Here is a 26518-nt window from a genome sequence, read left to right as displayed (position 1 = left end):
GAATTATAATTCAGCTGCCACTAGTACATAAATCTCCTGGTTTGTAGGGTCTGCACAGAGATCAAGGTATAAACAAAAAAATATGTTGGGGTGTCTGCCTTTAAAATGGCTTTTACCTTTCGTTCCAAGATGGGGCTTTGAGAACTTTCTAAGAAACAACATATGGAGTCTATGTAAGAAATCAAGTATGTCAGTTTAAGAAAGACTCTTTGTCTTCTCAGGAGTGATTCAGATGAGCATTATGACAATCTCAAGTCATTAAGAGCTGTGTTATTTCACAGGTGTTTGCTAAATTGGAAAGAACATCAGTGTTAGTCCCTTTGGCTCCCAAAGGCAGCTTTGTGATGAAGGAGAAACTTCCATAACTGTCAGTAGTAAGAAGAGGAGTTATTTAATTATTTTAATATGATTGTGGATAAAGATGGTAGCTTTCATTGATTACATTTAATTGATTTGAAGATTCTGTATTACAGAAAAAGAAACACAAAACCAATTCTCATCAGCAGCACTTGTATTAGCAATCCACTCCTTCGAGAGGCTGGTTGGACTAGTAAGTGAAGAGAGGAAACAATGCAGCATCTTCATTTGACAGTCAATTAAGAAAAAGTTGTATGTGAAAAAACTCAAAGATGAAAATTTCCCAAATGAGAGCATGGATGCTGACACTGCCCTTGGCTTGCCCAGTAGGCAAAATCTGGGAAGCAACTGATCAAGTGCAGACAATACCCCAGAAAGTAGGGGCGACAGTGATACTCAGCATGAACTTTAGCATAACTGGGGAATGGGTAGATTAATTTCAGTTTTCTGACTCCCCAAAGCAACCACAGGATAATCATGAACAGACAAAATATTTGGATGATCACAAATATGAAAAATGAGAAATGTGGTGCAGCCACTTACACATACTCCAAGAATATTACAGGATGAAAAGGCGAAATGACAGTATTTGGACAAGATCACCACATTTTTGTTATGTCTGAAATTCACAAAATATCAGATACAAATAATGTGTGTGGGATGTGATACAAAATTCTGAACATTTGTTCTTGAGTCTGTTAGCTGTTTGTGTATCATTACATAACCACTGACCCACACTTGTGGCATGCTAAGTATTTTATTTTTTAGTGTACTAATTCTAAGGTTCCTTGAAAAGTAAGAATTTTTATAGAAAACACTTGTTTTTTAGATAGGAAAAAGAAATCACTAATATAATATCCCAGTAACAACTCTTCAAAGCTTAAACTTGGTTCATTCCATCGCCTACTATGTGGATGTTTTGTTACTGAGCACAGAAGGGCAAACAATCTTCTTCTCTTATGTAAGGCCCACTGTAATTCTCTTTTCTACAGCAGGAACGTTATGATTCACAGCACAGGAATAGTGATATGACACACCAGAGGAAGCACGTTTGCCTCATCCCCAACTCCTGGATGGGTTCCTTTTTTCTGGAAAATTTTCATTGAATAGGAAGATGAATCCCTTTGTACACAGAATTTTTCCCAAAGAAATTCTCAGTTTCTAATGCTCTACTGCTGCTGCCACAACTTAAACACACAGGCAAACCTTGCAGCTCATGCTATGAAAACCTCCACATTTTTATTTAAGTCTTTGTTTGAATGTTCATTTACCAAAGAAGAGACCCTCAGGGACACTGCAAACCTTGTGTCTTCACACCAAGAGCCTATTTCTACTATTCCCTTGCAAATTCCTTATACAAACACCACAAATATAATTTATCTCATTTCAGCTTTTATTTGGATATTTTTAAGTTAAGTTGCTCAAGTCCATTTTCCATCAATACAGACACTAAAAATTGAGATCAACATTTAAGGCAACATTAGCATCCATGCCAAGCTCAATATGCAAACCGTATCATCTAAGCACCACAGCATCCCAGAATTGTCACAGGTCCCCTACCTCCGTCACACGTTCCCTTTCCATTTTACCTCTGCTACCCCACACTGCACTCAGTTACTCAATTTAGATGCACATTCTCAAGCAAGACCTTGCCATTTTTCAGATTTTATTTCTTATGAACTAGATCATTGTTGCATAAAGTGATATGAGTGAGAGACGTTTCAGGGTGAAAGTATGCAGTTGACTTATGTTGCAACACAACAGAGAATCTTCTTTTAAAAATATATTTAACGTCATTTTTCAATGACTTAGTACAAACACTATATGTATTTTTTAGCCTTTTAGTAAAGGCTATACATTGAGACTTGTTAGAATGATAATTTTGCTTTAAATTCTGATTTCTTTAGTGTTACTGTTGACAAGTGTTTGAGTTAAGGATGCTCAAGTGCAACTTTGATGTAAGAATATTTACAAGTATACAAAAGACCACATAGTTTTTAATACACCCACTATTCTCAATACAGAGTAAATAAGGATTTGTCTTGTGCCCATGGAATATTTCAACATGTGGGTTTTGCTTTTTTCTCTTTTACAGTAAAAGGAAAGGTTTTACTTTTCCTTAAGAAGTGTATTTATTACAAGATGGTTAGCATACATATATCACATAACATACAAGAGTTAAAATTAACTAGTTACAAAATAAGCAGTGGTATGTATATTTTCATATAACCTAAGAACACGATCAGTATTTTACAAAGTACATATAAAAGTACTTCATATACAAAGAAAAATACAAATGTGCAAACACCATTGTCACAGGTGGAAATTTGTCAATTGAAAAATGCTAGAAAAATCCTTCATATTTTTGTTTTGAAATTGCAAAGGCATTAAAAACAGCTGCATTTCCTATTGTGTGTGGTGAGAAATCTAGGTTCCTTTCTGACAAAATACATTAGTTATAAAAAAACCCACAAAATTTAATAACTGAAAAATCTTGTAAGTATAGTCAGTTTGGTTAGGCTGACATTAAATTACAAGCAGAACGTCTGGAAAAATGAGAAAATAGTGAATCATATATACAGACCTTTTGTAATATTAGTGTGCTATTTAACATATTAACATTTCAAAGTAAAAACAATGGCTTTATTACCTACATATTCTACTCAATGTCCTCACTATTTGTAGACTGTAAAATTTCTACTAATTTGGGGCTATTAAAAATGTTTTGCCAGGATCTTAAGCAGAACAAACACAATTTCATCAAAAGTAAAAATCTATAAACAGTCTTCCAATTAATGTGCAAAAAAATGTTTAAAAAGTATCAAATCACAACACATCAAACTGGATTATGTACATATTTAATATCTGTAAATGTTGTTAACTAGCTAGTATTGTTCTGCTACAAATAACTTACCTCTGTCCTGCAAAATGTCTGCATTTTAAAGATTTCAGTGCAAGTGCTTGCTTCATTGTTTAGTGCATTATCATGTTCGTTATTTTTTATTTTACAATGAGCAGAACAGCATATAAATTAACATATACAACTCACACATAAGAGATCTTTCTTCTACTGAATTCCTAGTTTGTTGTTTTCCATTTCTCCTGGATCGTGTTGGCCAGTTTTCTTTCATTTATCCCATTGTAATTGCAAACAGGATCCAAAATAAAAGTGCTATGGTCTTCAGATAATCCCTAGAATTTGAAATTCCATAACGACATTGCAGAAGCACTCAGCAGAGCACAAGATTAGAGAATGACCAGCACACTGAGAAGACACTTGAAAGTCACTTTTTGGTCTTTAAAAAATATCAACTGTCTATAAACATTGGCAACCTGATATGTATGTCACTGGACCCACAAGCTTTATTTTTTTATTTGTTCGGAGGAATTGTAGACATGTTCCCTCTTACTTTTGACTAGCTTGGAAATAAGGACATTCTGCTTAAAAATCTAAATAAAGTAAAAATACACTTCTTCTTGGAGGGAAAATTTCTACAAATTCCTTTAGACAAGTTTCCTAATAGAATAGCTCTGAAATGAGAAAACCGGGATTGGATGATAGTGCAAGTACAGCTCATTTTTATAGCTAGGAATTGTACTGAAGAAAGAGGAAATTCAGGATAAATGGATTATTATTTTTCCAAGTCCTCCCTGCAGGAAAAAAAATAGCAGTTACAGTGGTTATAATCATTAAACAGAAAAGGAACTTTAGCATATTTTGAACTTTAATGGCTGAAATGTAAGGAAGGCGGGTTGTCTGTCAGTAACATTCCAGAACTTAGCTTCTTCCAGGAAGAGGTGCTTTAAACGTGACTTTATCATGGAACGCTTTTCCTTCCTAAGCATCTGAAATGCAGCTCTGGATCCTATCCATCCATTGTTGAGCACTCTGTGCATCTTGGGCACAAAAATTATACACACGTTTATTTGTCTTCAACTGCAAAGGAAAAACAAGAACACGAAGACAGACAAGTCAACACACAGAAAAGGAAACTCTGAACTGTAATAATCAATGTGCTAATTGGGTGTGAATGTCACATTTTTGAACTGCTGCTGTTGAGAGTGATGCTAGCTATGTAAAATCTGGTCTAGAGATGGTATGACAGCTCCTTCCCAGCTCACACCTTTCAAAAGGGCTGAAAGCAGTAGGTTAAACACACCAAGGGAAGAAAGTTTCACATAAAGATCAAGTAAAGACCAGATGTACTTACATCAAAAAATGCTTTTTCACTTGCATGTTTCGGGGCTCCAATTGTTGGAGAAGCAGGAATCACAGTTTCTACTTCTGCAAGGTCTATGTGTCCCTTGCAGCTTGTATCCTCCCCAGAGTCATAGTATCGCAGCTGGAACACAAGAGATAAAGAAATCCAAATATGTTATTTAGATGGACCTTTCACTTTTCTTCCCTTTTCCTGGGTACAGTCTGGGGGCATGGAGTGGTAAGGGTGGAAGCCACAAACATTAGGACCCGAGGAGATGGGGGAAAAAGTATTTTGTCACCAGGGTTTCATGGCAGAGAAGCAAGTAGTCATGGATTGCTTTTGGGCAGAGGACATGTGAAGCATGAAAGTAGAACCTGGTCTTTAGGATTCAGCATTCCTTTTTAGTTTTTGTAACAGAACCAGCTCTTCACTGTCCATTACATTCAAACTAACTCAAAAGCTTTACTTCTTTAGGGCATTAACAGAACACTTTGCCGCTGTATTTCAAGAATTTAAAATGATCAGCAAAAATTCAAGTGTAATTTTATGTAATTATAAATTACATAGAAAACTCACATTTTCCTATACTGCACATATTGGTTGAATGAAGTTTGCTTTTTCTTTTTTTCCTTGCAAAGATACTTTGATATGAATATTATTCACTCTGTAAACTGAGTTTCAACATGCAAACAAGTTCCAAAAAAACCCCAAACCAAAAACCTGACAAAACCCCAATAAATTCCCAAAAACCAATGCAAAACAGTAACACAAATCTTCACAGCAAAGGTCAAACAACAGAATTCCAACTAAGATTGACCCGTATTACTTGTACATTTATGATACTCAGAAGGATATTTGGTTATACAAAAAATGAAAGTATTTTTTTCTCCTGCAAAATGAACCTTCTCTCCTGAGTATCAGGAGGAATAATTACAATCAGCACTTTTTGCTGATATTTTACCACACTAATCTAAAAATTCTCAATCAGCATTTCAAAAGATGACTGTCTTTATCTATATTACATATTTTTAAGTGTATTGACTACAATAAATTAATATTTTTTAAACAAAAGCATGACACGAGTCTCAAAGGTTACAACCCCCATTGTGTGGAATATTTGGCTCAATGAAGATTACTGCCTCATGACCCACCATTATTTGAAGTACCCGAGGCCAAAAATTTCTACTGCAGAATTCTGGCATACATTGTAAATTGGATAAAAAGCTTAGACCAACAGATCTTTTCTGGTTTTGGTGCTCTTTGCTGTAACAATGATTAGGTGTAATATAAATGAATAATTTTGCTACTAAATTTATGTGACTATGACTAATCTAAAGTACGCCTGAAATGATTGTGCAATCAGGAACATGGCATTTCAGGATTTTTAGAAATAAAGGTTTGAGATGAAATTTTAACCCATTTTAAGCAATTCACGAAATGCAAACTCATTTCAGAGATATCTGTGTTCCTGCTCTCCACACTAGACACTCATACAGAGTTTCCAGGTCAGGTTTCTCAAATATAGGCTACAGAAAGCCACTAAAAAGTCAAGTGAGGTAAATGGATTTTTCTGCTAAAGTAATTCAGATTATGGTTTTCCAGAGTAGATAATGTCCTTTTATTGGCAAAGAAAAATGCTCATGTTAAAGTGCTTGAGGAGTAAAGAGGCTACAAAATACACACTGAGCGTACAATAACTACTGCAGATTCAACACGAACGCCTGAATTAAACTTGCTCAGTTATGATATTAGCTCTCAGCAGCCCAACTGCACTCCAGGATATACCTTCTAAGTTTTTCCCCCTAGTTCAAAAAAGAGTTTTCAGTTCTTTTGGAAACTAAAGAGGTCATGTTAAAGGGCAAATTATGTTCACCACTTAATTGCTTAATTATATTCTAGAGTTAGTAGTGCTTAAAAAAATTGCTTGTAGTGCTTGTATACCACAAATCCCAGAAAATGTCCTCAGGCACTACATGGTTTTTTTTCCCCTTAGCTGTGAAGTAGGTAAAAAATGTTTGGGTCTAAACACAAATGCATGACTACCAGTCCAAAAAGTCTTTCAATGATTACATGCTAAATAGTTATCACTCTTTCAAAAAAAGCAAAATACTAAAACCCCTCTGCCCACGCAGAGTGCTGTATCAGCTACTCAAGATAAACATAGATAGGTCTAGGATGATGTGACACACATCACATCTGAAAATAATCATTATTAGTATTGTTTGTAAAATCAATCCATACAAACCCAGTAAATAAAAAAGGAGCAAACTAATAATAAAAGAAGTCCATTATCTGAAAAGGTTTTTACCTGGTGTTTTGTCACATCCAGCACAAACCAGCGAGGTTTCCAACCTTTTAGCAATGCCCCTCTTTTGTACAGCGTACCTTCAAAAGACCTGAAAGGTACAGAAAATATGAGTGGCACGTGATTCCATAATATGAATATGCTGATATACAAAGGCCCCAAAGTGGCTATATACATATTCAAACACCTCTTTTACTGCAGTAAAACTAATCAGTTTTAAACCTGTAGTTTAGTTATTGGTAACTGTGATACACTGATAAATACTGCTTCAGTACTTTGCATGCATTAAATGTACACCTATTTGCTTGTGCACCTACTAAAAGGGAAGATGGAAAGATGATGCTAAAAGATAGAAGCCGAGACAATTAAATGTAATCAAAACCACAAAGAAGGAATAAGGTAGTCACAAAGCACTCTGTGCCTATAAAAATTTCATTTTTTCCTAAGGTGGAGATTTTACCAATCTAATAAAATATTCATAAATACTCCATGATTATTTGGTTTACCTATTTTCATCATTCTTTGATGTGAAATGATTGTACAGCGTTGTTGTTCTTCTGTCTACTCCATTAGAGGGAGAGATGCTTGCACTCTGCTCCTCACCCAGCCCACTGTCAGGTATTTCCAACAAAGACCTCTTTTGATAGGAATGTAGATTAGCTGGCATCATCCCTGAGGAGCCAGAAGGATGTTTCTGGAGCTAAAAGAGATGAAAATAAAAGAAAAAAGGTAATGCAATGTGTCTTGCGTTGTGAGACTGTCTCAACATTATAATGACAATACGTGGTACAACATGTAAGTTCTGAATTATTACGAGGCCAAAAAAAAAGATCTTAATGCAAGTCAGTGCTGCCTCAGAGAAGAAGCCAGAGGGATGGCAATCCCATGTTTTTCTTAAGCAGAAGGGTTCACAAGGTGTGGGAAATTAGTATTTCAGAAAAGCCTCATGTATTGCAGTGACGGAACGTTGAACGATATTTCCCTTGCTTTCTCAGAAGCACCTAGAACTAATCAGATATTTGGATACAATAAATTTACCTAATTTCATGGTGAAGGAAGGGAGGAAAGAAAAAGACTGCAGTTTCCAAGGGCTACTTTATAGATTCATATCATTTTACTAGAATCTCAGTAACCTGGAAAAAGGGGGATCCTGAATTTGGTCTTAATCTAAATGACAGCATTCTAGAGATAGAGTTCCTTTGGAGTTCACCCTTAGCTGTTGTATGTATCTGAGCATCCTTAAATAACAGCTAGGACAGGAGACTGACATCAGATATATTTCTACTTGCATTTTATTTTCTGCTTCCAACTCAATCGAAAAATATCCTCTGCTTTGCTAGGATGAAACTTTTTTCATCTTGAATTTGTCCAGGATATGAAGTGAATGTGAATGACTGACAGACATAAAGCATATTGCTTTCCTGACAGCAAAGGACAGATAACAAAGCAGTGCTGTGGACTAACCACTGCATGGAGTGGGGCAAATCTGAACAAGCACAGGAAGCTGAAGAGTTAGGGTACAGTCCTGAGCTGGTAATTACTGTGACAAGTTCATAGGGAAAGCTCACCAAAAAAAAAAAATCTAACATTATTCCTAGTGCACACAGATAGAAAAGAAGCAGCCTTTGACTTAGGAAATATCTATATTGTCAACTATTCTTTTTACCACAGCCAAGAACTGGAAACACAAGCATGAGTACTTCCTACCTTTATTTAGAAACTGATAATTCCATTTACTCATGGGAATATCTTTACTTATCTCTGAAACTCTGTGATGTCCTTTTGGCTACTTTCAGTAAGTGAGCTTTTTTTGTACTTAAAAAATCTTTTAGATAGATAAAATCATATTTTTGTGTATTAGTAAAATGCTCAAGCTCGTTTTATCCATATGCCTTCATCTACTCTGGAAAAGCAATTAGATAAATAGCACAAGCATAAATATATTTTTCTACACTAAGAAATACAAAGCCAGTATCATGGGTTAGAACAACATATTCAATTTTTCAAAAGCAGTATTTTACTCCAAGAAATACAGTGATTTTGTCAGTGCCCCAGGTAGCCTATATAGCAGGAACGGAATCATTCTATTGGACGAGCTCTTTTACTACTTACATTGTCTTGTCTGGTGTCATCCTTTAGATTCATTTTGACCCTTTCCCACAAGAGCTGCCACCTTTCTGGGCTCTGATTTAATTTACTTTCCAACCTTTCGATTTCCTGAAACAAATAACAAGGGTTTTCTTAAGGATAAACATTTCTAACTGATCACTTCCTGGCAATCGTTTTTATACAACCATCTTTATACAACCATCTTCTAGCCAATGTTTTTACACAGTGACCCTTCAGGCCATGTTGTCCAATAAAGTTCAAAAACCTCTGTCAAATGAGCTATAAAATGAAATCCACCGGACTCAGGAGTCAAAGGCAACCAAGTACAGCATCAGCCACATCATTCTTCCTGGATGTCCCAGGTTGGGGGAGCCATTACGCTTTCAATTCTCTGCTAGTTCTCCTGAACACACAAAATTAAACACCAATTGTCCCAACAGAAACACAACAATGATAAGGACAGGCTGTATTTTATGAAAATATTTACAAAGAACAAATTCTGCGCCGTGACGCCAACATTGCACATTGCCAATGTTAACATTTACCCTGGTTTATAAAATGTGATACAAAGCTGTAATAAAAGAAGGAAATGAAACAGAAAGATTTATTCAATTTGGATGCCAAACTGTAACAACATGTTCTTGTTGTGGACCTTGGGAATATGACCTATGTTGATAACCTCTAGTTAGGGTTATTTCCTGCTAATAAGATAGTGCAAAGTTAAGTAAAAAGAAGCAATTTTATTAGTTTATGTTTACTTGTGAACACTCATTGATACATTTGTCATGACTTTGATGTGTGGTCCATATTCCTTGCCATGCTTCCTTTCTGCATTTTTACTTTCAACAACTGTATTGCTATGAAAATCTGATTTTTAATAAAATAAAATTAAAAATTCAATTTTGCAAATGCAACTAAGAATTGATGATGGAATGAAAAATTGCCATAGGGCAGAGACTTCCCATACTATACAGAAGCCAACTAAACCCCAAGACATTTATTTTCAAAGTAGAGAAAGTAGGTCTCTACTCATTAGGTAGTAAGTCTCTACTCTACCTAATAATTAAAGTAGATTTCATAATATTCTCCAAGTCCTATTGTCTTTTTGATTGAAAAATTCTTTAGGAAATTGCTATTGATTGAAAGACAGAAAATTATTATATTTTTAAAGTAAGAAAACATTTTGACCATGAAATTAACTTCCAAACTATATTTTGAACTCATAAGTGAAAATAAAAAAGCCAAACTCTTCCTTGCTGAAGGTAAATTAGAAAACTCGAAAGTGAAATTAAATATAAGAAATGTGGTTTAACAGCAAGAATCAAACCAGAAGTTTTAAATTCTGGTAGTCAAAAGCCACACAAGCCACATAGGCTCTCTTCCTGTTACAAAATAAAACCAGAATAGTTTTGTTTGGAGTATCTTCACAGGTAGATACAAAAATAAGGAATGATGAACACAAGCCAGACTAAAGCCTTCTCTAGATTACTTGTTTCTCTTTCAAAGTGCTGAACGTAAAATGCTTCTGGATGGGAGACATAAAAAGGAATCAATTTACCACAAGACTTCTTATGTTCAAAGGCTTTCCAAATTGCTGCAAAAGGATACAAGCTCTTTATTGCTAAAAGTTAGTCAGGTTTTAATCTGATCATTCTCTTTCTGCCCTAGTCTTGACTTCTGAGCACGAGTCTTTCTCTGCAGAATCTGGAAGTAACTGAAACTTGTTACTTAGCAACTGGGTCACATTCCTTCTTTTTTGGCTCCACAGTGAGTAGTGCTTCCAGAACTTAAAATGAAAAACTTTCAACAATCTCCTATATATAACTGGAAAAGTTAGGAATAAATTCTCATTTAATAAACTCCATGTAAAAAAATATACATGTCAGTAAATCACTAAGATTTACTCTTGCCCCTTCAGTTTTAAATTTTACTGAAAACCTCAGATTTTTTTTTCTTCCATGTGTGGAATGGACTATGAATAGATGCATTTCCTCAAAAGAAAAAAAATCCTTAAATTTATCTCTCTGGTTCCTCTTCTGTTGCAGGTTTACAGAAGCATAAAGAAAGGTTACAACAAATACAATTGTAAGAATATCCACTTCCTGCAATTAGCAACTATAAGCAATTAGCATTACTGTGCCTTTCAAAAGATCTGCTAAGTAACCTGCTTTGTAATATTTGAATGGTAAAGACAGGAGTTAACTCTGCAGAAGCTCCAGAACTATGGAGACTGATCACCTTCTTTGTATCCACAGCGTTTTCGTGCACACACAAACCAACCTGGACAAAGTCCTACACAGTGAAATGTCCTGAGTGTGACAGAGAATTCTATTTTGGAAGTCCTTCCTTGTCAGTACAGTCTCTTCAGCTCCTGGGCTAAAAGGCTTCTGAGACCACAAATGGGGAGATGCTGAATGTGCATCCTGTGATCCAGATGCTGCCTCTGTCAAGTGTTCAGACTTGCGAGTGCAACAAGTTGCACGTGGCCAGTTGTTCAATATTTGGAATAAACTTTTTGGTTCATGGTCTTGTTGGACAGATCAGCTTTTTTGGCACATAACTGGAAGTCATAAAACAGCACACAATCAGAAGTGCCATTTTTATTGTTCTGCTGGTTATTCATTGACCCCTTACACAGCTTTATTTCTTTACAGTGTATATTTACAGCACAGCTAATTTCAGGACTGGCACCCAGAAGTGGCATCTCTGCCAGCCCTGCTCGAAGCAATCACCATGTAATGATCAGTGATGTAAGTGACACACAGGTTCATCTCTCACAATTCTTAAAACTACTGGAATCTGATCCACTCTTAACAGAAGAGCATCACATTGTACCATGAAAATGCTGAATTAAGCCACTCAATAACTCCTCTGTTTCAGCTTTACATCCTGAAGAGCATTGTCTAGTTTTTGATTGAAAAAAAGCTTTAGAACAAACAAATTTGGGCTTATCATTATAAACTAAGTGAGAATCAATCTTCCCCAGTAATTTACGATGCTAAATATGGTCTCAGTTCAAACATTTTTTGGATACCAACACATTCTCAGTGGATTTATGATTAAAGAGAGGTCTTTCTCTCGCATCAGCAATAGCCCTAAATTAACAACTTGTTTTAAAAGAAAGTTCTCTTTGCTTTTTAAACTTAGAAGAATATTTTTGTAACCTTTATACAACCTCTCCAGAGTTTTCCAAATGTTCTTTCCATCGCTATCTTTTATTACTATAATCTAATTCACAAATAACATTTAAACTCTATAAAACCTGACCCACATATCTTTAGAATATAATATGGCTAATTTCCCTGCTATATGGCAGTTTCTCACAGTTGTGTATATGGATAGTTTGGCATCTACCCCAGGAAGAAATGCAGAACATCATTGTTGCTGTATTCCTGATGTACTTGTGGCCTCCAGTTACCTGATAGGAAAGTTCTCTGTACTATGCTGAACAATCCCTGATATGACCCCTGCTGACAGACTGTTCTTTCTTTGTATTTGTGAAGTTACAAGTGCTAAGAAGTCAAAGGGAGTTTTATAAGAAATTATTTTTTTAATTGGGCATTGTTCCTGTGTTTGATCGATTAGGATTGGAAGGAATAGACCAAAGGAAATTTGAGGAATGTGCCAGAATAAAGCTAACTTTCTTTTAAAAGCAAGTCTATCCTCAAGGACTCACTTCCATTCACAAACTTCCTGCATTAAGACTTTGCCAAAAATCATTGATTCAGGGGAATTTGGGGTCCCACAGCATATCCCAATTTTCCAAGCATTGCAATATCAAGCTCCATAAACCCAGCTTTAATACAAGGTAAAGTCTTCAAAGAGTTTTCAAAATAAAAAACTGCATACTGATGTGTATCTGGATATATATGTGGCTTGAAACATTGGCTCCAGGAAGTGAATAATGCCCTTGTCATTTTCCTGCACCATCAATTAAGATGATAACCAAATGTTAGGACTGTTAATTAATTACAATCAACAAACAAACATTTAAGAGAAGACAGATGTTAAATCACTCCAAATAACTACAACAACTATCATGATACTGGGATCATTTTTCATCTGTTGATGAAGAAAGGACAAAACCTAAGCAGCCTAAATGAGCCCAAACAAGAAAAATCCAAAATCGAGCATCTATTTCAAGTACCAAAATATTTTGAAGAATCTAAATTTACCAGTTTGGTTCTAGTAAACATGAATAAAATAAGAACAATCATGGAAAGGTTTTCTGAGAAATGTGGGCCAAGTTGTTCAGTTTATATTTGTGTATCTGCCTCCCACTTGTTTAAAAATCAACAAGTGTCAGATTCTATTCTGATCTGTCTGGAAACCCGCGGCTCTGTTATTTTACCACACACCTAGAGAGGTCAAGAAAGCAAGATGCAACATTTGCCCAAAAGAAAACAGTTTCTTACAAAAGACAATCTAAAATTTTATTTTTTAAAACAGACAGGGAATAAATGAATCCATGACTAGTTAGTAACTACAACTGAAGCATACTCCTAGAAAAGTGTTCATTCAGAACAACATAAACTTTGCAGGAAGTCTCATTAATTCCCAGAAAAACCATAATTTCTCAAGCTCAACCAGTCAGTTTTACTACACACCAGTTTTGGCATCTATCATGATCCTTTTAATACAGTATATCTATAAGGTAACAACTTAAATAAAAAGCAAAATTCACGAGCATAAGAGAACTTACTGTTCTGTGTAACACGTGTACTTACATTTAAAAGGCTGGTGATGGCATCAGGTTGTATTTTTTTAACATCATCATAACATGGCCATACTATTTTCCTCTTAGTCTGAGAGAGTGAACCATCTGTTTGGTCCGTTTCCTCTGAAACACTGCACTTTGCAGGTACCATGGTCCAATCATAAGAAGGACCCGTAGCCAAAATCTCTTCTACATAATAATCCCACTTTTTGAGGCTGGACATATTTACATTTGGTTTCAGCGCCTATTTGAAACAAAGTGTTATTATAATGACAGAAAGGAAGCTTTTGAATTTCAGACTTAGAATATCATACATGCATTTTTCAGATTATTCTAAATTGGACAGCATATTGCACTGGGTGAGTAGTGCTGCAGTTCACTAATCTGCTAATTGGCTAATTGGCTCAGTCACATCAAACCCTAAAATTAATAGGTTTGGGAATATACCCAAGCTTTGGGAATATACCACTCAATTTTACCCTTTATTAAACCAGGTGCCTTCCAAGAACTCTAATTCAGCACATGTAGTTACCATCCTCACAGTCCACATGCCTCCTGTTAAAGACACAAAAGGCACCCAACAGCAATCACCCTTCAGTTTTTCTCAGCAGAAAATCCAAGACTCTCTACCATCAGAGAAAGGAGACAGGCTGTGTAATGGAGGTGGACGTGCCACTTGGAAAAAACACAGTAATATAAAGTAGGCAGCCAGAGACTTAGGGTCTTTCAGAGCAGTTTAAAACAGATTGTTGTATTAAAAATGTGGGGGTTTCTTTTCTGTCAAAAAAAGGGTAAGAATTTCAGTTTGCATGCACCTTACTTGAAAGGAATGACTGACTCAGGTGAATGGGCAATTTTGAAGTCTGAAGACTGATGCTCATTCGTAATGACTGATTCTGTTATTATGACTAATTATGCAACTATGACACCATTTCATATGAGGAAAAATGTTTTCTTCATAAAAAAGAGAAAGAAAACACTACTAAAGTATTGAAAGCTACTCCTGACTGCTTACAGCAAAATGGATAGAGCACACAGTGAACAAGCACCCAGCAAGCTTCAAATTCATCAGTGATGGTCCTACAGAAAAAATGGATGTTTCTCTAAAACAGAGAGAACTGAAGCACTTTCTATCCACTTTCTATCTACTGATTGACATCCTCCTGTTTTCTCCCTGTTCCCTCTTGCACCACCACATCATTAGGTGAGTATAAATGTTGTGTGTGGGCTGAAAGTGGCTGCACTGTTGACTGCAATAATGATCTGATGCAGATTCAAGACACCTTAAGGAAAATAATCTTATTTTTTCTTCTTTTTAAATAAGTTTGGTCTATATAGCAGATTTGAGTGCAAAGTATGTTAAGATAAAATGTGGTGAACAACTGGAGGAAAAAGGAAAACCAACGAACACCAACAAAAACATCAGTGGTGCCATGGCCTCAGAGGCAGTGGAGATGTCTTGTCATTATGTTTTCTAGTGGACAGACACACAGACAAATGATTTATTAGGGTGAATCTCACTGCCAAAGCAGGAGAGAACAGCACAGGAATGAATATCTGTGGGACAGTGGATGGTAGGGACACCTTAAATCAGTCTTGTCTCCAGAACTACATTAAGAACAGCACCTTTTTCTCGCAGCTCTTGAGATATCTTGACTTCTTACCTGGCTATTGCAGAATTCTACAATGGTGAGTGTACTGTGAATTTTACCTAATTACTCAAGACAGTCCAATCTAGTGGGCATACATTGTCACATGAGACAGCAATATAGATCATGTGATTCAATCAGATTGTTATGAAAAGTTGTTATGACTCTAAGCTCAGTTTCCCTTAACTGTGGTTTGCACTATGCAATTTTTTTTTAACAATATGTGTAAACTTTAAGACAATTTTTAAATAATTCATATAATTAATGAAATCAAACAATGATCCTTATTTAGATCACCAGGATGCATAAATGCACGTTCCAGAGTTTGGCCCTTTAAATGATATTTCCATGACTAAGATGACTGAGATTATCAACCTATGAGACATTGCTGAGTCAGTCAAGTAGGGTCAATTTTGTCCACCAAATGTTTAATTCAGGTCAGAACAATTAAGACATCAAAATATACTCAAGGAATCACTCAGAATAATAAAACACTTGTACTTAGAAAAAATCATACCTCCATCTCAGCAGGGGCATAGAGGTAATTGAAGAAAATAGGGCTCCTTTTGTGCATCTTTTCAATACATTCCCAAATACAAATTCCTTTTTTGGCATGTTTATCTCCTTTATCTTCAAACAGTGTCCCTAGGGAAAATAAGAGCAGCTAAAAGATAACTTTATGATATCACAAAACAAATGCTAAAGCACAGCCTAGAGGAATTTCAGAGAGTAAAGGTACAGTCAAATCTATATTAAAGGCCACTGCAACAAGAAGTCGTATTTGATGAAATAACTGCTGTGATTTGCAACTGCAACTATTCAGTATGGTTATATCTATAAGCCTGTTACAAAATTTACTGAGATACTTGAGCATGTTTCTGAATGTCCCTCTCTGCCTGCAGCTCTGCTGACTCAGCAGAGCACCAACTCCACAATCCACACTGGAAGGAACCACAGGAGGTCATTGACTCCAACTCCTTGCTTTTGTTAAAATGAAGGTAAGTAACAGAAATTAACTTTTTTGTCGAAATAAAAAGGTCGCTCAAATCTAGTCTGTCCCCAGGTACAACAGGTTCTAAGAAAAGTGTTACAATTGACCAGCTGACCATGAGAACCAGCCCACAAAGCAAAGGAATTCAGAGCAGGTGTTTAGTGAACGAGTTCCAAGAACAGCCTCGACTGTGGTTGTGTAGGCTTATTACTATGGTAGGTAAGGCCTTGGAACCAGTAAGGTTGCACGTGACAGATGGAGTAAAAAAGAAAATACAAAAAGAGAAACACTGAAGAGGATGCAAGAGAAAGAAGTGAGAGATAATAGGTTGAAAGGCTTTTCTTTCTTGAAACTTCATGCACACTCTGAAGGATTCCCAAGGACTCTGTTTCTGTTAAAAGAAGGTATTTAGTAGGGGAAACAGAACTATGTGGATAAATTGCTAAAAACCACTGAGGCAAGGCACTAATTTCTTTCACTTTCTCTTAGTCCCATCAATGGCACGGCTCAGGAATCACTGATGCAGAAAATTCTACATGTTCTTCACCTCCATTTTGATTTTTTATACCTGAAATGCAATTCATTACATCATCACCATGAAATTACTGGACCACCTTAAACCAGGTAAACTTTTGTAAACCAAACAGAGGAGAAAAATACCAAAAACTACAAAAGCAATATGCAATAAACAAACATCACACATACCATGTTCTAGTCTTTCATAGTCTGAATCCAGAAGAAATGTTTTAAATCGATTTGATATGTGATGAAAAGCCAGAAACTTCAGATAATATTGATTGAACTCAAACTCTGTCGGGTATTGGTTATGAATCTAAAAAAAATTAAAAAAAGAAAAAAAAGGAAAAAATGTATATTGAGGTATAATACAAATAGATATGTAAGAAATAATAAAGTGAAATGACAGCAAAATAATTCCACTGTGAATGCTGAAAAAGAATGGATCCATAAGCATTTTGTCTAAAAATATTTTAAAGTTAAATAAATTCATGTATTGTCTATGCTGCAGAAACATTTCAGAACAGAGTGTACTTTATAATAAGCAGTATTATACTCTGTACAAACCCCAGGATTCTTCAAAGGAATCAAACTGGATATAAATCTTCTGTGATGACTCTTGAGACACCATGTAACTTCACAGGCAAAGATGCTACTCCTTGGATGTGGCTGGAAATCAAGCTTTAATTGGAAGGTTTTGCAGTGGATTTCTTGCTATTGCTCAGAACCCCACATAGCAAACATGTACAGAGACAATGCTGCAAATGATATTCCATCTACCACCCCTGAAGCAGCTAATTTCTCAAGTACTTTCTAGTCTACACATATTTCTTCCATTTCAAAATTTGACCCAAAATATTACAATATGAAAAACCTCTCACACTGATCAGGTGCCTTGCCATTATTCTTTTAAAACAGTGAAATGTATGTAACACCTTAAATGGTTATCCTTATTAGGCTGGGTATCTATCTAATTCAGTGAATGTCTCCAACAGGAGTCAGGAGCAAATACTTAAGAAAACTATACAAGATCATCAGAGTACAGCACTGTGGGATAGCTGATTCTTCACAATTGCTTCCTCTTTAACATCATCCTAAAGACCCTGGTGTAAGATTTTACACATGAAGTTTAACATTCATGGCAAAAGTTTTGAGCACTAGTTATTGATACTCATACTTGATATCCACATAAAATGAACGATTCTAAAAATATTGATGAGATATTGCTCAGAGAAATTTCATGTTGATTTAAAATTTTAAAATTACTCTTCAAATAAATTTATGACTCATGATTGTTATTTTCAGAATTAATCACGGTAATTAACTGAAAATTCCTAAGTACAGTGGAAATATGTACAGCTTGCAATTGAAAAAGAAATTGCTGATTGAATTTCACAGTTCAAATATGTCCCACTGTGCTTTATTTAGCTTCACATCAACCCTGTAAAATACCTTTAGTTCTAAAATCTTACCCTGCCTTATCTTTTTCATTTTCACCACTCATTTTCCCAATCCATGTTTTCAATCTAGTCTCTACTTATCAGTTACTCAGTGGAGAAATGGGGCTTTTTTCAGTACTTATGGGACTTGTACAAGACTACTTGAAGCTCCTTATGTTTAGATTTTGTCATATACCAACTGAAAAAACCCCAACCAGCTAAATAAAGGGAAAAAAAGTGTTTAGCAAGGAAAGGTTGTCTACCAAACAGTGACGGGAAAATCCCTTGAAAGGGGCTAAAAACACATCCACAGCATTTCAGTCAGAGAATTTGTTGCTCTCATATCTCACCATTAGCTTGGGGCTAGGCATTTAAAATGCTAAAATACTTTAAGACGTCTCAGTGCAATATAACCACACTGATTTTATCCCCATTTCTCTCCTCATACAAATTACTACATTCCTGCACTGATTTGTAAGAACAAAGTTAAGTAGAATTTTTTCTATAATAAATTCAAGGCTCCAACCTCATAGACTAAGCAACATTGTAGTTCTCTTTATAAAAAACCCCATTTTTTTCTGCCACATATTAAATTAAAATATAATTCAAGTACACTAATTCTGTTCAAAAATTACCATTGAGCAGAAATCCAAAAAAGCTCTGCATGTGTGTGCATCTGGACACACACATACAAGTACTTCAGTACACATTTTCTCCTTGTGTTAGGGGAAGTTTTCTTTAATATACTGTAAGAAGGAAAGGTGATATTCTGCTAGTTTACATGATTTATACAGGGTCTAATTTCTACTTAATTTCTACTTATGGTCCAATAATTATTTTAATACATACAAGAATTACAAGAATAAGCTGCTTGTAAAATCCTGTCATGGATCTAAGTGTTGTGGGTGATCGCATTTATGAGATTTCTGGAACTAGAAGCAATTAGAAGTTACTATAATAAAATTTACTTTTTAAGAGAAAACAACTATATGACATTTCTTTGATAAAGGTTAATAATGTAGTCATTGATATTGTCTGTGTTTTAATGGTTGTGGCTGATTTCAGAACAATTGGAGATTGGGAAAGATTCCACAGTTAGGTGAAGTGAATACTATTACTGCTGATTTATTTAGCAGTTAAACTAAGCTATCAGGGATAAAAGCTGCTGATAAAATAAAGCTCCAGCATCAGAAATGATAAATTAGAAATTTAACATAGGAGAAAATAATTGTGTTAATTTAAGCAATTAAAAATAACTACAAAAGAGATATTTTTATTACTGTAGGCAAAATAGCCACTTAGGTTGAGGTTAATAAGAGCTGATTTTTCTCTGATAATCCTTTGGTGGTATTTCAGTTAATTTATTGATTTTAAGGGTTATGCTCAAATTTTACATGTAAATTACAAGCAATGTTTTATACTTTATAATTTCAACACTTACCACCTAGAAAGATAAGTCTACAGGGACAAGGTAACTGCATTATTTTTTAAAATGCTTAATCGCCATAACATATGAACATTTAAAACCTGATTAGACCTATAGGTGTTTCTAATATTATGATTAAAGAAACTCAATGTTTTAGAATTCTTTTCAAAATTACTGTTCCCACAGAAGTATTTTCCAAATGTATTTAATAATCTTGCACATTTATCAGCCTTCTTTAGTTTTCCAATACTTCTATCAGCCTTAGTTTTCTAAAACATTCTGTTTTTAATAAATTCCATTATATATCAATATTTACTTAGCATGAATGAGAAATATAGTACTCCAAACGTCCTGTGCTAGTAATTACTACTAGGCTACTCCTGCAAACACTGGAAAATCTGAATATATCTACCATGGGAGTAGCACACTCACCTCCTCTTACACAGGGTGCTGTAACAGAGCTCCTTATTGAGCTTAAAAGAAGTCAGCTCTAGAAAATCATCCTGTTTTAATTATATTTAATAAATTACCAAATAGATACAGAAGAAAAATAAGAGAAGCTCCCTCACTGACATCACTTGCATAAACTCCGTCTCCTTAGAAGCAGAGAAAGTATGTGCCAGATGCTGCTATTGTGAAAGACTGATTTTGCATTAATAATTCAGCTGACACCTGGAGATATTGGCATAAACAATGACTTTTTATAAGATGATGCAGTTCTAATTTAGGAATCACTGCTTCATTTGTTTTCTCTGTATCTTTAGTTTAACCCATGACACTTAATGCATGCAATGGCTCTGTGGTAACTTTCTGACTGTACCTCCTATACGGACACTAATGGTTAAAAATATTTTGAAAGGACCAAACGTCTATTTCCAGTTAATAGGCAATTTTAAAAAACTGATCATAATATATTACACTTCAAGGTCAAATTGCAATCTAGCTGGATTCTGTAGTTGTCTAACAAGTTGTATAGAAACCAATGAAGCTTAACAAAAATTTTCAAGTACAAATGTTTAGTAAATTTATTTTTTACAGTAAATTCCTAGGAAATTTCCATTAATTTGACTCCAAAATAATTTCCCTAGAATTTACAACCATACTGTTACAATTTGATAAGTCAATAGTATGCCATCATGAGTTAGAAGACTAATCTTCATAAATTTGGTTCTAGAAAACTTACTCAGAGTTGCATTCTCAATGGGATTCTAAGTCATTTATCTTACAGATTTTTTTCTGATAGTAAACTAGTCTAAATTATCTATATTACACTGATTATGCAATAAAGCTGTGTTCCCATGCCATGTCTTGGATAAAGACAACACTGGGTAAAAAGATTATAACCCCTACACAGCCCTATCTTTCCTCACATGAAGTTACTGCCTCCTTCAGATTGAGCTGCTGAACTGCTTCTAATGGTCTTTTCTACCAAATCTCTTCTATCATTTTGGCTGGAAAAGGCAGGCAGGGTCACGTGAACAGCTACAGACTGGAAGGGTGCTGACTCCAGTGGAGGAGCAGTAATGAACAGCTGCAGATGGCCTGCAAGAGGTAATCCTCCTGCTGACACTGCTGCAGGCAGGGCACGTGGACACAGCCCAAACTCACAGACCAGAAAATACAGACCTTTCGTAAAATGTATCTGTTAATAACCTGTACACTTCATAATGCCTCGGAAGGATAGAGAAGAGTCAGATATCCGTGACACGCATCAAAGCCGCTGTCTGAGATGAACTACAAAGGCAAAGCTCTTCCGTTTCCCTGACACATTCACATTTCAAGTAGCAATATTTTAGGCACCTTGCAGCCTGAGGTAAAATCATACCTGACAGTTGTTAACATCAGGGATTCATCCCACTTTACATTTCATCCTAACCTCTAAAGGTGGGATGATTATAACCCACTCTTACACATTCCTAGAGCTGCAGACTGCGTTAAACATAACTTAAAAGAAACACCAAGAGTTCTGCCATGAAGAAAACATGGTAAATTCTGTTTCACGACAATAAACCAAAATCGTTGAATTTAAATTTTAACTTTGTTCTGGATAACCCATTTGTTTCAAAGTTTGTGTGATCTCTGGACTCAAGAAAAAAACACCATAGAGGTATGCGTGGATAATTTCCTTGCTTCTCTTTATGTCAACTTTCTAAGATTTATTACAGTAGAACTGGAGCAAAGTGTTTCCAGGGTCAGAAAGAGGATGTAGGCATCAACAAATGGTAAGGGGAGATGTTGGAGGGATTCACTTCGAAATTATACTACTGCTTAAAATCAAATGTTGGTTCACTCCATTTTACTAATAGACAGAGCTATCCAATCAGCTAATTTAAGCTTAGAGAAGACTCCTGACAGCAGAGAGAATACAGCACCATGACCAAAATGTATGATTTACACGCAGAATTGAACCAACCACCAGGCAGATGGGTTTCAGTATTGAAGATGGGTTTCAGTATTGAATTGCCATTGCAATCAAGAATATTTTTTTCTACTTCAGAAAAGGAGCAACAACCCTATGCCTATTTTAAGAAATAGTTAGTGTGACAATTGGGCAGATTAGGAATGAAAGATGCAGTACTGATTCTTTTTAGAGAAATCTCCCTATTTCAAATAAAACAAACCTGAGGACCACAACCATTGGGAAAGAGTACCATTGGGAAAGAATATGATGGAACAGGAGATGTGACAAACACTTCTAAGGTTTCCTTAAGGGCAATGCTGTAGGAATCAATCCAAATTCCAAGGATATGATTCATTAACTTCCAAGACAGCAATAATGATGACTGTTGGTGTTTAACATTGGGATGCAAATAAAGTTTTTCTTTTCAGTAACATGTTCTTCTGTAAGTCTTTACTTATCTTCTTATAAGCTCATTCATTATCAATCTGACTCATATCTGAAGATTGTTTTTCATTGGTTTAGCAAGTTATTTAATCTGTGGAGTTTGCTTCAGGTAGCAGAGTAAGTCTACTTACTGACTTCTCTTTCAGGGTCTACTTCATGCAAGTATTCACTATGAATGTGTCTTCCCAGTAAGAAGGCTGGTGCTTCAACAGTTACCTTCTGTGAGACACAGTCATCCATAAATTTTAATACAGGTTAATAATGTCAAGGAGACTTTCAGCTTTTCCAGCGAGAAAAATGAGAGAATTGGGACAAGAAGGACACGTACAAAGGAACTGTGCAAGTGCCTATCATGTATTTATATACACAGAAACTCTGCAAAGAATTTACACTGACTGGTTTCAAATGAAGTAAAGGATAGACTTCAGAATCAACCTGAAATGAGTATAATATTCTTAACCTAACCTCTTCCTACACAACACAATTGCTGGTGTCCCTCTTCTTCCAAACATGTACTACATAAAAAAATCAGAACATCTCAGGACCCCTGGTTTATGGCTATCATTGTTTCCAGAATTAATGAAGTACAAGGCCTCTTCGAGGCTCATCATCAGCACAAGACATTAAAAAATGTCACTGTAAAAATCAGTCAATTCCTTCTTCTGAACAAAGATGTTTTTAAGCTAAGACTGCCAAAAGCCAGTCTTTGCCTAAAAAACTTCTATTTGAAATCTCCACATAAATGACCTTAATAGATCCATTCTGCCAATCATCCTTCTTAGTCTGCTTTGTGTGGATGGGTCAGTCTCCTCTAGACAGCCACTCCTCTTCTTGAGGTGCAATCCATTCACTTCAATAAAAACTAGAGAAGGACATTACTAGCCTTCTCAAACCCTTATCCACAACGTCTAAAATACTGGCAAATACACATTTCTTTATGAATCCTTCCTGTAAATAAAGTTAGATAGATAGAGGTTGACTTACCTGATGCACACAGTCTAAGAACTGTAAGAAAACAGGAGCAAATCCACTACCCTGACAATTGAGAGTCAGATTACTACGCTGACTGAATTTATGACCAAAAGAGAGCCATTCTTTTTCCACCAGCATTCGGAAGCCTTCAAGTGTCCTATAGAAGGGATCACTGAGTAACTGCACCAGAGATACCACCTGGATCACAAGACAGGATATATTGTGTTAAGAGTGACAGAAGCTAGGAGAACCCTTTAGTAAATGAATATAAACATTCAGTAATCTGTTTATTGTTCAAGAAAACAAAAGCTTTCATATAAACTCAATGACAAGTATTTTATCACACAAATTAAGTATTTTTATAAAACAAGTCAAATAATATCTCACATGAAAAAGCTTCAATTAAACTGAGGCTTTACGATATCAGTAAAAGTCAAACCTAAGCAACTACAGACTGGGGAAGTCATCACAATGATTACTACATTTAGTGACATTTGAAATAAAACCACTTTTATCATAAACATTTTTAAGGCAGTATCTGCTACCTCAGCAAAGAAAGCATTAAAGAATTGGTCCTGAGCTTGACTTTAGATTTCCTGCAGCATTGCCATGCTGTGGTGATTACCAGCCAACTTCAGTCTGTTTTTACAAGCAGCATCTCAGGAGACTTGAAAATACAGCACAGACTGCTTCCACTTCCAGCTATGCATGTCCTGTTCTCTATTTTTCACTGTTTGACAATGATTCCAATAATTATGTTAACATTCTTTTGTGGGTTTGTTTACCTGGTATTAGGATGCTGGCTGCACATGAAGTTTTTATTTACAGACTTATTGATATCTGTGTTTATCTTTTGAGTTATGAAACAACTACATGGACACAATGCCTCTATAAGATGAGGCACCGGGTCTTCATTCACTTAATTTACAGTTTGTGGTGATCTGTCCTTGCAGCAGGAGCTACAGTCACTTTGGCACAAATTTAGTTTTCTCCCTGTGTGTGGTCTCCTAACTCCATTTATGGAGTGAATGGAAGAGAATGAATTTCTTTTGTGTTTAGAGTGTAGTATGTTTAAAAAGATAAATCAACAGTTGTGGCAACTTTTAGCTTTCTGGTCAGGTGCAGGAATGTCGATTTTATATCTAAGCCTTAGAATTGTTAAGTACATCATGACCTTTGGAACAAATTAATTTTAAGGGACTATTTCATGGTGTAAATTGCAAATGAATACAAGGATTCATGCATTCTAGTTTCGTCTCTGCTGCCACAACACAAATTTATCAATATTATAGCAAATTATCTGTCACTTGTGTAAAACAGTAATGCCTGGTGTTTTTTCTTAATATTTAGCTATTTCAAGGTTTTAATAGCATCTTACTTGTGCAGTTATATCCCAGCCATCTTCCAAACAAACCATAACAGAAGAACCATTTTCCAGGAGTTCAGAGATGATCACACCCAGTTGCATTATCCTGTGAAGCTATAAAGGATTATGAATGAGTAATGTACTCAAGCATAAGATAAATTTCTAGGTAATATCAATAACTAGAATATTTTAGCACTTAATATTTAAAAAGGTGTTCTGAGATTAACACATAGCACAGAGAAACACATTGATGCAACCGATTAGACAACAATAATGTGTAGCCGTCTAAGAATTTCCATCTGAACTACAATAAAACTAGGGGAATTTTTGAAGATAGGAACTTAAACTATTAAAGCCAATGAGTACTGTAATAAAATAGCTGTCATAAAAAGGAGAATGCCTGACAGATTTACTGTACAGAAATTCCATCCTGGGCTTAACACTAAAATAATTTCCTGTGAAATGTTAAGGTTCCATAAAGTCACTAAGTACTTTGATGGAGAACCTATGTAAGATATTTACAAGATAATACTTTTAATGCTTAGTTCTCATGGAAGTTGGAAATTAATGAATTGAAGAATAATAACATTACTTATAATCAAACCACAAATGCAAAAACAGACCCAGAAACAGTTCAGATAGTTGGGCAGACAGGCTAAAACATATGGAAAGAGGATACATTAATTATTTGAACTTGATACTCATTATGCAGTGATGCTAAAATTCCTTGAGCAGGTGGGTTAGTTAATTTCTCTGAAAGAGGTATTGACTTGAATGATGCCATTTCAAATGTGATAGGTATAAGCAGGTTAAAAAAATTCAGGCGAATCTGAGCAACTTTATCTTACAGTGAGACTTCACATTGTTATTACTAAAAGGAAAAACTATATGATGTTTCCACTGTTTTTGTTGTACTATGACAGCACTCTTGGTAAACAACATGAGATAACAGAATATATAAGCAATTCAGCTTTTTACAGTATTGCTGTTCGTAGAGCACTGAACATAACCAACCAATAGAAGCAGCAGGAAAGATGAAAGCCAGAAAGAAGGAAGAAAACAGTATAGGAAGACAAATAAAAGATGGCAAGAAACATCTAAGATCATTTATGCAAGGAAAAAAGTAAGTTCAGAAAGGACAGAAGACACAGGAAAGTGGGAAGAAAATTAAACTGAAGAAAATAAGAGGAAAAAAGGTCAACCAAACAAATAGCGAAACACTAGAAAATTCATCGTTGTTTCGGGCAATCTGATTTTTTCCTCTTAAAAAACCACCAATCTGATGAATATTACCATGGAAATTATGATGGAAAAACCTTGTCTCCTCTGAGCATTCAAACAGCCATTAATTAGGAAAAAAAACCCTAAACAAAGTTTCCTTCAATTTGTTATAGAAAACCATTGAAAAAAGCACCACTTTTACAACCACAAGCAGCTAGTTTATTGTTCTATACTTTCTCAGGCAGTAGAATAGAAGAAAGGTTGTTTTTTTTCCCATTCTTAATGAAGAAACTTATATGCAATCTGGTTATACAGATTCAGTCTTAAAAATGCAAACCACACATTTTTATAATTTGCATTCAGAATATAGGGCAGCACTTCAAATTTCTTCTTATGTATTCAC

At 35.3% G+C, this 26518-nt stretch overlaps 1 protein-coding gene across 5 annotated transcripts in view; it reads right to left on the bottom strand.

Annotated features, from left to right (window-relative positions):
* Positions 1-1729: 1729 nt before the first annotated feature.
* The window catches only part of SBF2 (SET binding factor 2), a 256955-nt gene continuing 232166 nt past the window's right edge, over positions 1730-26518 (bottom strand). For 3 of the 5 annotated variants that reach the window (XM_027700327.1, XM_027700320.1, XM_027700338.1), the window contains 10 exons: positions 24907-25008; positions 23541-23726; positions 17036-17162; positions 15857-15984; positions 13701-13934; positions 8977-9081; positions 7371-7564; positions 6868-6955; positions 4569-4700; positions 3741-4294 (listed from right to left, as the gene is read on the bottom strand). In XM_027700327.1, coding sequence (XP_027556128.1) covers positions 4196-4294; positions 4569-4700; positions 6868-6955; positions 7371-7564; positions 8977-9081; positions 13701-13934; positions 15857-15984; positions 17036-17162; positions 23541-23726; positions 24907-25008 — 1395 coding nt within the window. In that variant the 3' untranslated portion in view covers positions 3741-4195. Of the gene's footprint in view, positions 4295-4568; positions 4701-6867; positions 6956-7370; positions 7565-8976; positions 9082-13700; positions 13935-15856; positions 15985-17035; positions 17163-23540; positions 23727-24906; positions 25009-26518 lie in introns of all 5 variants that reach the window. The other 2 variants (XM_027700310.1, XM_027700345.1) reach the window with 2 other exon arrangements.

This window comes from Neopelma chrysocephalum, unplaced genomic scaffold (assembly GCF_003984885.1).
Source record: "Neopelma chrysocephalum unplaced genomic scaffold, ASM398488v2 Primary Assembly neopelma1_24, whole genome shotgun sequence".
Lineage (NCBI taxonomy): Eukaryota > Metazoa > Chordata > Aves > Passeriformes > Pipridae > Neopelma > Neopelma chrysocephalum.
Note: the sequence above shows the minus strand (reverse complement) of the source record. Positions and strands in the feature narration are given on the sequence as shown.